Source organism: Chaetura pelagica, unplaced genomic scaffold (genome assembly GCF_000747805.2).
Source record: "Chaetura pelagica isolate M959 unplaced genomic scaffold, ChaPel_1.0 scaffold48, whole genome shotgun sequence".
Lineage (NCBI taxonomy): Eukaryota > Metazoa > Chordata > Aves > Apodiformes > Apodidae > Chaetura > Chaetura pelagica.
The window spans coordinates 3655370-3667718 of NW_009954241.1; the positions used below are offsets into that span (position 1 = coordinate 3655370).

General features: G+C 38.4%; 1 protein-coding gene across 1 annotated transcript in view; it reads right to left on the reverse strand.

The window, feature by feature from the left end:
- The window catches only part of LOC104394176 (serine protease inhibitor 2.1-like), a 3864-nt gene extending 3157 nt beyond the window's left edge, over positions 1-707 (reverse strand). The window contains exon 1 of the mRNA XM_010003736.1: positions 65-707. Coding sequence (XP_010002038.1) covers positions 65-707 — 643 coding nt within the window. The remainder of the gene's footprint in view (positions 1-64) is intronic.
- Between the last annotated feature and the right edge of the window lie 11642 nt (positions 708-12349).

Genomic DNA, 12349 nt, shown 5'->3' on the forward strand with positions numbered 1-12349 from the left:
CCTACAGGTAAGGGTTTTTTTTGCATCAAAATAATCTATTGGAATATTATGTTAAATATCTTACCTTTAAAATAAATGTAGTTAACAAGAACCAGTACAGTACTTGGATCAAGACCACTAATTAATTCTGGAATTTTTCCTTTGGTTTTCTCCTCTACATATTTATTGATTTGCTTTATAGTTTCTGTTTTATGGAAATCACTAACAAAAAAATCTGCTTCATAAAATTCTTTGGTATTATGTAAAAACATCTCCTGTGGTTCATACCCAATAGCTGTAAAAAGGGCATTCCCTATATTGAATGTGGTGTTAACATCTGTACAGGTCAGTACTGCTAAAACATCATGAAAACTTTCATGGATATCACGTATACGAGCCTCAGACAGACTGTCAAAGCCCAGTCCTTCAAAAATCTCAGATAAGGTGGTTGACTTAGCACCAACAGCCAGCATGGCAAAGGCAGCGGAGATGCTCATGGGAGAAAAGAAAACATTTTTATCAGCTTCTTTGGATATAGCCTGCTTGTAAAATCTAAATACAAAATCTGCATAATTAGAGCCTTGCTTGTCACAGTTATGTGTTAATAAATTTTCTATTCCATCATGGAGATTCGTGTTATTGACTTTATGACAGAAGTCTACATGGTGGCAACGGGTTACGGCACAAAGAAGAGCAAGGAGTAAACACAGGAACAGGAGGTACTTCATCTTCTTTTCAAATTATTCTGTCACAAAATAAACAGTCATTAGATGAGCAGAAGATAATAATGAGCTTGGAAGTAAGAAATAATGAATAGTTTGTTAGCATAAATGTTATATCATGCAATATACAGATCTAATGTACATGGAATATTTGAAATGCCTATGCACACAAAGTTAAATGTCATTAATAAATTCAATCAAATTATAAATTAAAATGTCAGGCATAATAACAACAGAGTATTCCATTGCCACTGCCTTGAAAAAGCAACACTCTTCTTCATTTACAATGAAATTATACAGTCAAAGTCCATAACAATCTCAATTAACAATGACATTATCTTCCCTGGATTGTTGACTCCTATGGAGTACATCAAAACAAACAAGCTTCCATGAGGTAAGACAAGGTGTGGATTTCAAATATATCAAAGACTTCACAGTACCTGCCCAAATGTGGTTTGGTGAATGTGAGGAAATGTGAGGCAGCTCACTTCTTACTGGAAGTGGGATCCATTCCCTCACTTTCTTTAGGGCAGCAGCACACAGAGAGACAGTTGGCATGGACTGTCGGGGGCTCGTTAAATTCACACCCCTGTTTACTACCCAGTTACTTACTCAGATGACCAATCATTGGCCACAGCTGGTAAATTATGGATGAAAATAATCTACATAAACTTCAAGGCAAAAATTATGTCAAAATCCTGGAGCATCCTGTGCCACTGCAGCAGGGCACTCCAAAGTGGGCCGCAACAAGTGTTACATGGCGGTTTGCCACTCACCATGGGCTAGCTGCATCAGATGTGTGGCTCCCTCTAGAGACAAAGGAAGGACCTGTGTCTCAGAGGAACAGAAGATCACAGATCCCATTCACACATCTAAGGACACAGATTAATCCCTTTAGATAGGTTTCTTTGTTATGCATGTTCTCCTAATGCTGACATGCCCTATTTTATGTGAACCTCCTGCTTTCCGTAAGACCTGGAACAAGCCTCTAGTTTACTAAATTCAGTTCCCTGCTGTTCTGGGGAGGCATCTCATACAACCCCTCTTCAGAAAAGTAACAAGCTGTCTATGCAAAGAAGCTTTTCAGCCTCATGGGTTCTGTATGAAAATATTTCTAGCAATTTCTACTGTAAAGGCTCCTCTTCTGGTTTCCAGCCAACACAGCCTGTTTCTGTCATTCTCTTTCAGGAATTAATTTTCCCACATCCCTCCAAAATGAAGTTTTCTTGGTCCTTCATTCCCAGATGTGACACATGACGATACCTGCTATCTAAACTATACTTAGAGTTTCTGAGGGTAGCCCAAACTGCAGGAATCTTGGTGATAAATCAGATGTTCTGGTTTTTTATTGGTGTGGTGGTCTTTCTTGGTTTGATAGCAAGCGTACATACTGTGTGTTCTCACATTGCTAGGATCTGAATATGCTGAATTTATGCGAGAGCAGACAGTGACCTGCAGCAAGAAGGCATAATGCTAAAATTTAATTTCCTTAAACCAAAAGATGAAGTATGGTCCAAGATGGGAATGTGATTCAGCTATTTGCATCTCTTTTAAGCAGAAGTCTCCCACTCCCTCCCAACAAAAAAAACCCCAAAACTTATATACTGCAGACAAATGAAACAATCATGTAGTACAGAGGATGTTTCAAAAATACTTGCTGTTCATCTTTCATAGACTGTTATCTCAAGTTATTTGAGATATTGCACACTTAAATGAAAAAGATGGTAATTTATATTACAGAGCCTAGCCTAAATTTCAAACAATTTCTGAAGCAAAGGATACGGTTTGTCTGCAGAAAGCTTATATTAGGCATGGCACTGTTTTTAACTTCTACTATAACAGATCAGTTAAAAAAACTTCTTTTAACATCACCACTCTCTATAGAAATATTAAAGAAGTACGACTACCAGAAGTATTGTAAACAAATTTTCCCCACATGCTTTTCCCTTTAGATATATTAATCACATTAATTTTGACATTTTGGAACTGGAAAATTCCAACCATTAATATTTTGTTACCATGTCAAAGCTGAAGAAATTGGAAAGGCTTTATTAAATCTGACCTGCACTTTTTAATATGCAAGTTGGAAATTCAGAAAATAATTTTCTGCCAAACCACAGATTAGTTTGTCTATGAAAATAAAAGGGGTAATTAAATTTAAACTGTGGTCTTCCACCTACCCCCTACAATGACCCCAGTCCTAATTAGAGAGCCTGGATTTAACAATTCAGTGGTTATTTTATAGATAAAATCACTGGAAGAGTTTATAAATTAAAACTGGTTGTTCAGTTGCTAGTGGGTTTATGCTAATTTCAAGTCACAGTGAAGACTCTTTCCAACCTAAAAGGTGATTTCAGCAGCATTCAGGTTTATCAATTACTTAATAGGTCCCCGTGACTCCAAGGGTTATTTTATTCTAACTTCAAGCAGGTCTCACTGGTCCTTTGCATTTTTGCTTGATAAAGCACCATCCACACACAATCAAGTCACAAGCAGACAAATGTAATAAACCTAACATGAAAATTCCACTGAGTACAGAAAGGATAAGGTGCAAGCCTCTGAGAAGACTGCGTGTCCAGTACTTACAGGCTCAGAAGTCCTGCTGCATTTGACTGACCATGCTCTTCTCCACATTTTTACTTACGCTGCTACATCATCTTCTGCTTAATTTCCATAGTTAAACATTAAGCAGACCTGTTAAAAATTAGAACCAACCAAAAGAAAGGAGGAAACAGAGCAAATATTGATAGAAGAGAGTTTCCAAGGATCATCTCCACAATTCAGCCAATGGACAATCTTCATCCATTTGAATGGTAGCTGTAACTTCTTGTTTGTTGCCTTTGACCATGTGGAGGAACTTAGCACAAACATTGTGTAATTAGGACCCTACTGGAAACCAGGAGGTTGTGCCTGGAACCACTGGAAACAGATGTCAACTCTTGGTGCCAGAAGTCAGACTCTGTGCCCTGCTGAAACACACACGGAGCTGACAGCCATGTATCACTACAGCTCAGCACTCTTCCAAAGTCTGATGAGAGACAAATATTTCTCCTTATCGTCAGCATGAATATGGACTCTGAACTAACTGCCTGCACCTTCTCAGTCTGACTGTAATTGCATGCCTGTGAGAGAAATAGGACAGACATGTTTCTCTGATGCATTTCCTACTCTGACTGATGTGGTTCCTTCATGTGTCTCAATCCTGTGTGCATTTGAATTCCTGACCTGGGTAGGTGGTGGGAATACAAGTAGCAAGGTGTTTCTCTCTATTCCCACACATGCAGAATGTGCTCATTCACTCCTCCTTCTCCTTGACCCTCTCACACAATTTGAAATTGTTGGAACGAAAAAAAGTATTGCTTGTTCTTCTTAACTTTTTCCAATAGGAATAAAATGCTAGTGCGGGCCAATTCTTTCCCCACTTGCAATGACTCTTCTTCCGTTTACTTGTTTACCCACATGTGTCATTTGTTGTTACTGACATAGATAAATACAGATACAGAACACAGATAAACATTGTCTTGACACTCCCCTTTTTTGTTTTCCTCTTTATTTCTTTTTCCCCTTTCATTTTTACTCATTCCTTTCATTCTAGCTTTGAAAGGTCACAAACAGATTATTTTACTCATCAAAGCCTAGGTACATGACAGGTCATTGTGGTCAAGAAAGAGCTGTGTTACAAAATGGTAATAAGCCTCTTGTTTTCTTTTTCATTTGTGAGGCCTTGTAATTACTGTTTAGGTTTTAATAATGTTAAGTTACACTTTAACAAGGCATTTCCCCAGCATTTCATTATAGCAGCAGCAATGAGGTGCTACCCCAGCTTTAAACCAGATCGATGGACAGATGTGTGCGTGCCAGGTGTACCACGCACTGCCGTGAGCTACTTACAGTCCCACCTCCCTGCTGACCACAGTGTCAACACTGAAACTATGTCATGAAACCATGTTAACCAGATTTATACTGTTCATTCAGCTATTGAACTAGATCTTGCTTCTTAAGTACTTATTTTTGACAGCAATAGAAGTCCAGAAATAAACAAACAGTTGTGGTTTATTCCTTCTCATAATTTAGACCATGACAAAGTCTACATTACCCAGGCCTATGTTACTGCTGTGTACTTCATGTAGGTCAGAATCTATTCCAAATCCCAACTCACATTTTGTCTTCTTTAGAAGAAATGGACCCACACAGCATTTACCAACATCTTATAAACAGCTTCCTGTCAGTTTGTTTTGTTTTGAAGAAATCTTTCTGAAGGAGGCTTAAGGAGATCTCAATTAGCCAATGGCTGGTATATTTGATGGCAACAGAACCTTTCATCTTGTCCAGTGTTTTTGTAATGCTTCCACATCTTAGGCCAGGCAATTATAGTTTTAATGTAAATTTAGCAACAATAATAACAGTTAGGAAATTATGGCACACACAATTGACTTCAACTATCAAAAAAACTCTAGCCCTATAGATATAGCAGAAGTAACACAAAGATTTGTAAGTGTAAAGTACATAGACCACAAGGGTATTGACATAGCAGGAATATGAAGGAAACAGAGGGTGTATGTATGTCTGGTGAATTATGATTCTTCTAGTCTGGACAAAGTATATAATGCACTATAAAGGCCCAATCTGCACACAGTGGTCCTGCCATGCTCTCAGTACTTCTTGGGAAATCTTCTGCACTGTCCTGCCAGGAAGGAAAAATGTATTAGTTTAGAAAGGGAATTTGAAATGGGGATGAAATACAGTCTGTATATAATGAGAACATTTGCACAGAGGGGAAAGTTCTCTTCATGGAACTGCTTTTCCTTTGAATTAGTATCACTAATAATACGGCTGAACTATGTAGAGAGCAGGTACTAGAAGAAGAAAAAAAAAAAAAAAAAGAAAAAGAAAAAGAAAAGTACTATACGAAGGGAAATTACCAATAGTTAACACTCATGACAATTTTTCAGTTGGAAAACCAGTGCCAGTTACAAATTGCCTATGTAGCAGGTGTGTCATGTGTGGTGCACCAAAAGAAAGTAAACCTACTTCTGCTTCAGAAGTGTGCAGATTGACAGATACAACACAGGACCTAGAGCAGGCTTGACGACTCCTGAAAAAGAAGCAGGAGAGTAGGCAAGCTGCTCTGACAGAAACAATTTAGACCCCACAGTCTTTCAAAGGAGGGTCTGTTCTTCACTATTTCTACATGTAACAGCTTCACCATGGAGGTTCTTTACATATCTGAGTGTTTCTGCAATGCTAACATTAGTAACAAATAGATTTTAAGATTTTTCACATCTCCAGCAGAGGGTCCTATGGAAGGACAGTATACATTCCTTTTTCTCCTACCCAGGAAATAGTTAACAAAAAAACCCATGTCGCAATCTCATGGACTATAAAGATGTCCAGGAACATTTTCCATTGCCTAAATACTGCTCAGGATACTGGGTTGACTTCAGGATGGGACAGACTGTCTGATGAGAGAACCAGTGAGCTGAAAATTCAGGACAGATTTTTAGTCCTGTAAAGCAGCTGAGCTTTAACCTTGGGCATATTACTAACATTATTTTTTAGGGTTCAGTATTCTCATCTGTAAAATAAAAGTGACTCATCTAACTTCCTCATTGAGATAAGATGATGCGAAATAAAATGTTACTTTCAATGGTCTTGAGCAGTATTTCAGTTCTTCTCTGAGTTTAATGGAGACAGGATTCTTTTTTATCAGTTTGAAACCATGACTCCTCCCTTGGTAACAGTGATACACAATTTGAAAATCTGTGGTCTGTAGGATGCAGCTTTTACAGTTTCAAAGTGAAATTGGAAATGTTCCTCAGTTGCAAGCTTCCATTAAAAGTCCTGTGGACTTTACAGAAAGGATCCTCATTCCTGATGTGCTTAGTACTTGCATCCAAGATTTGCTAGCTCCTTAGTACAGTACAGCACAGGGAGAGGTGGTTAAGCACACAAACATTATAAGTATTAATAATTTATGTGCACCACATGACACTGCCCAAGCCAAATGTTTCACCAGAATTTTTTTCTTTCATAGAATCATAGAATAGTTTGGGTTGGAAGAGACCTTAAAGATCATCTAGAGCAAAACAACCAGAAATTGCGAATCTCTGTTGCCAGTACGTACAATACAGGATCTTATACAGGAAAACAGAGAAGGATAAGATCATCATCCTCATTAAAAAGTTCTTTTTCACCTTCCAGTTTCACCCCAGCACCACACCAGAAGGGATCATTTCACCTGAACCTCTTCATATATTGCCACCCAATGCTGTGTTTTTAAAATCACATTGTATGTCTATGGTAAGGCACCCGAATCCTGAATGTTTAAGCGAAGAAAGGAAGGATGATCATCCTAATGGATAGCTAGAAGTAGACAGGAAGCTAAGTTTATACAAAGTGAACCTTTGACTGAGCTGGGAATGGAAGTAGAAACTCCCAAGTCCCAACCAATGCTGTGTAACTACTGGCCCATCCTTCTTTCCTAATAATGTTCTTGCGTTAAAGAAAGAAATAAATTAATCAATTAATTATGGGTTTCCAGCAGCAATATAGTACTTAAAATTGTAATAAATATGTGTCTATACAACATGAAAATAGAGTTAACAAGAACCATCCCCGTGAGTAATTCAAGACTTAAGCAACTAACACTATTTTGAAATACTTCATTAAAAACTTCTTCACCTTCCCATTTGGTCCACCAACCCTGCTATCTGGGACCATCTCACTTGAACTGCTTCCTTTACCTCCCCTCTACTTCAGAGCAATACCAAATCGAGTGCTTATGTTTAATCATGCAGCTGATCAAATAAGGCTGATCAAAGCGGATTGAAGTAAACATAACAACATTATTCCGTGGCTCAGAAGCTCAGCTTCCCAAGCACACAATATGGATTCTAGCTAATGCTTAGAGGAAGGACCCAGAAAGTGGTCTTGCAAGCCACAGAAGCATTTTATCTTGTTTATTACTTCCTCTCAGTTTTCTACAGAACAGCTCTGTTGCAAATGAGGGCACAAATACAGGAGTCTAGGAGGGAACAAACAGAGAAGGGAGGAAGGTTTCAATATTTTTAATAGATAGAGCATAGATAAAGCTTTTTTTCTGGTCACTGCTTTTAACCATGTTGGGAGAAGATTTAGGCCAATACAGCACAACTTTTAAAAATCGTACTCTAGATCAATACTCAGACAAGTGAAAAAAGCCGTTTTCCCATTTAATCAGCTATCACACAAGCATCTCAGATTCACTAGTTTTAAAAGAAAACTGCTGGAATTGTAACTATTTCAGTGTGGATCAAAACGTCACTACTCTGAACTAGTCAATACTCTGTTTGGTGTTGGTTCCTACATATTGATACCTGTTCAAATATTCTTTTTCTGCCTTTCTTCACATTACCCACAGTAACTTGAAGACCACTCTCACCTCCTTGGCATACCAGGCCTTTACCTCCAGCTCCCTCCATCAGCTTAGTGAACAATGGGCAATGGAATCTCTTGAAGAATCATGGAGTAAGGCACTCCCAAAAGAATCACAGTAAGATTGTCCATCAAAAATAAACCTTTGGGGACCAGGGAAAGGTCAGACTGATTTTCACAGAATACCCATGTGTATTCTTCCTTAGAGCAGCAGAGCATTATGGTATTTCAAGGGCTGATGTTAGCAAGACCGGAGCTCAGTCGTAGAGAGCAAAAAGGTTAATCAGGTCACAAGAATTTCTATGTGATGATGTTCTGCTCTCAGGTTCATTGATCAGCCAGTGAGAGTATTCTTTTTTTCCTTGATGATGCAATGTTTTTAAATTAATGCCTTTGGTAGAACTTAGGTGGGTGGGGATTATGAAAACCAGTTTGAACTGGTCTCCATCCTTTGTGAATGCTCCAACTCTCCTACTAATGATGATTGAATTAATCTCTTAACAAACACGTTTGTTTTTCTAATTTGCCTCCTCACTCGTAATTACTATAACTCCTAACCCAACACCCAAATATTACAGCACAGATGACACTTAGAATCCCCCCGCTCTCTGAAGATCTCTGAGCTATTGAGATCCCTCCTGAGGAAATTTGTGAAGCACAATGACTGGGATCTCCCTACCAGAAACAGAATCCTGCAAGCCTAAGAGGATTCACTGCCTCAAAAGGAGGTATTTTTTTACCAGCACGTTCTAAACACACTTCCTTTCATGGTCAACTGTAAAAGCAGTTGTTTCTGCTACTGCTCTGTGTACACTCAGAGCACTGCCAAAGCTAAGTCCATCAGTCTTTTGAGATGGGGATCTCACTCTATCCCACTTAATCTTTAATGGTAGTAGGCTTATGACTGAATTACAACTTCAGCATTGTATGACTTAAAATTACTTCACAAATGTCCTCCTCAACTTTTTTCTGCATTGCAGAAACTCCCCGAGAGTGTGAAAATACCCTGATTCTTCCTGTAGTCCTGTCACCATTTGACTCAGGTCTGACAACAATGCTCTTGATCCCCCCCCCGCCCCCGCCCAGGTAGGGAAGGAGAGAGAGAAAAAGAGAGAGACTTGGCTGGATTGAAAACTAAACTACACAGCTTTAATTAAACACTGATGAATGATTCAAGAAAATATATACAATTATATACAGATATATTCAAGTATGGGCAAAAGCCTCTCGCCTCCCCCCATCCCAGCAACTCCCACAGCACTTCCCTGAACTGGGAAGAGTCCCAAAGAATCCCGGAGCTGCTGCTGGAGAAAGCGGAGAGTGATGAGGGTCAGGAGAGCTGGTGCCTAAGGGTCGACGGTGATGGATGAACAGAGTCCTCCCTGGACACTGGCCATGGATGGAAGAGAAGGGAAGAAGAAGAAGGAAGGAAGTTGTCTTCTGTGACCTCTGACCTTCCTCTGAGCTTACGTAGATATATGGAATGGAATATCTCTGGCCAATTTTACTGTCTGTCTAACTCAGCCTCCTACGGGGGGGTCACAGATCTCCCCATAGTGTCTGATCTGGCAGAGTGAAGGTGCAGCCTTGAAGCCTCAGTAGTTAGAAAAACATTCCACTGTCTTATCAGCCTAGCAGAACACACTGTTGCTAGTTACAAGAAAGCTTACTGAAGGAAAAAAAAAAAAATCAGTAAAAAGAAAAATTGGCTTCATCCTGGCTCAAACCAGGACAAGTCCTTACTGTCCCTCTTAAAAATTCATTCTCAAAAAACTTCTTGGAAGTTGTCTGAGGGAGCAATTGCCATGTAGGACAGCAGAGTCAGAGAAATCTGAACATTTTCAGGCATGTATTGGCTTTGTCAACATTTTCAAACAGAAATAATGAAAATATTCCACACTAACTTTTATGTAAGATGCCATCAAGTGATATATTTTTTCAATATTTATCAATAAAACAGGAGAAAATTTCAAAACCACTTCCAGGAAAATTTTTGAGATTTTATTTTTTTGTCAAAACTTTGGAAAATTCAACATCTTGAGGTTTCTCTCGGGAGAGAAATAGCATTTATAGGATGTGAAGATAGTACCAATACGGGACTCTGGACATTATCTAGAAGCTATTGTAGAAAAAGGCTGACTGGAAAGAAGATAATTATCTTCAATTCAATTTAGATTAAGCACTTATTTATTTGAGTCAAATGGAAAAAACTTCTGCATCAGCTTTAAGGGACCTGAGCTATGCAGAAGTAACTATTTTGTCACTCAAAGTTTTATTCTCATTTGGATCCTTTCATAGACCAATAACAGATGTGTGAGATACTGTAAGATAATAGATGTAGAGGAAAAATAATTTAGAACTGGTATACTGAGAACTAATTTTTTCACATCAGAAAACAAACTTTAAATAGGGAAGTTTGGTAAGAATCTGATGGGAAAAACAGTAATGAGATATTGTAAATAATAAAAAAATATATATATTTGATAGATAAACAAAAGAAAAAACCCAGACACCCATTAAATAAGACATATGGTAGATTTGCTTAGAGTCCTTGTGAAGGTAAATGGTAAAAAACAAAGCATTAATGTGATTTTTAAAATATGATCAATTATTGTAAGAAGAACAAAATTGCAAATTAGTGTACAAATGTATAGAGATAGCATGTGTGCCAAACAGGGATTTATTGTTCTGGCCAAAGGCAGAGGGCTTTCTGAAGCTCATTACTGGCATTACTGTGATCATCTAATGTATATAAGCAGTATATTAATAACTGTTTACACCCCTCAAAAAACCTTCTTGAACCATACTGAAGTCTGAAGTCCAAATTATAGAAATAAATATCAAAATGAGAAACTTTTTAAAGTCATGTTTATTCATTGTCATTCTTCTGCTACAGTACATTTGTCTGCATATTTCAAGGCTGTATAAAGACTGATGTTAATGTTTAATACCTATTAACAGACTAACCCATTTTAGTCAATAATTTACCCCTCCTGCAACCAGAGAACAGATATATACCATGAACATGAGAAGAGAAATAAAATAGTGACAGATGTTATGAAAAAAAAAAAAAAAAAAAAAGAAAAACAGATAGGAAATTAAACAAGTAAAAATAAATAAGCATGTGCATTATGAATATGACTTTTAGTACTGTGTATCTTAATAGTGAAAATATCTTTACAATAATGTGGCTATCCTAACCATGAAGTTGATGAGAAATAAAGTACCAATGTTGTATTACCGGACAGGCTGGGAACAGAAGGGGTTTTGTCAGGAGACACAGAGAGTGTGACTGATGGGCTATAAGTGTCACTGGTAGGGTGCTAAACCCTACAAACAATACTGGAATGGTGCTGACTACCATGAGCAATCTCCCAGGACCAGATGGTGATAGTACAGGCACTGGCACCAAGGGGAGTGTTTCCTGCTGCTTGGGGGCTTTTAGGAGCTGGTTTAGGTGCAGACATGGGTTAGAAGTAGTCTTCTGGCTGCTATGGGCTATATATCTGATTCACAAAGAGGCAGGCTCCAGAGCACTCAACTGCAGAGATCTGATCTACCCCTGTAACATTTGCCCTGGAATGAGTTTGGATTTAAACTCTCACAGAAACAGTGGGCAGGTCAGTACATATATGCAGGGGAAAAACACCTTCTTTGTGACCCATTGGCAGCAGCCTATCTGGGATGACAACTGAGAGGCAAGGGTGCAACACACTTACTGGACAACAACAGTACTATGAAAGGTAGTAAGCATTATGCATGTTAAGATCTATGCTAGATATGAACTTCAGGTTGGTAGAAAAATGGGCACAAGTAGTAGAGTGCCATATAGTGCACCCATTTGTCAGACAACCCAAAAAAATGGTGAGAAGGCAGCCATGAGGGAAGAAGTAGACTTACACAACCCTCTCCACCCACATGCTCCTCATCTTCCCTGCTAGAAGACGTATCTCTGCTGGCAGTATCACACAGGCCTATTTTGTCCCAGATATAATGACAACTCTGCCTGAATGCAACCTTCTTTAACAACAACAAACCGAACGAAAACAAAAACAAGGCCCAAACAAGCATGTAACTATGACAACTTAAATTGATGAAAAGTCTCATCTACAAAAAACAGTGAGTGAATAACATCAGTTAAGAGGTGGAGAGTGCTCTTTAGCCATGCCATATTAATCAGGTTAAACACTTGATTTAACACTGGTGATCACCGCATACCTATTATGTACATCAAC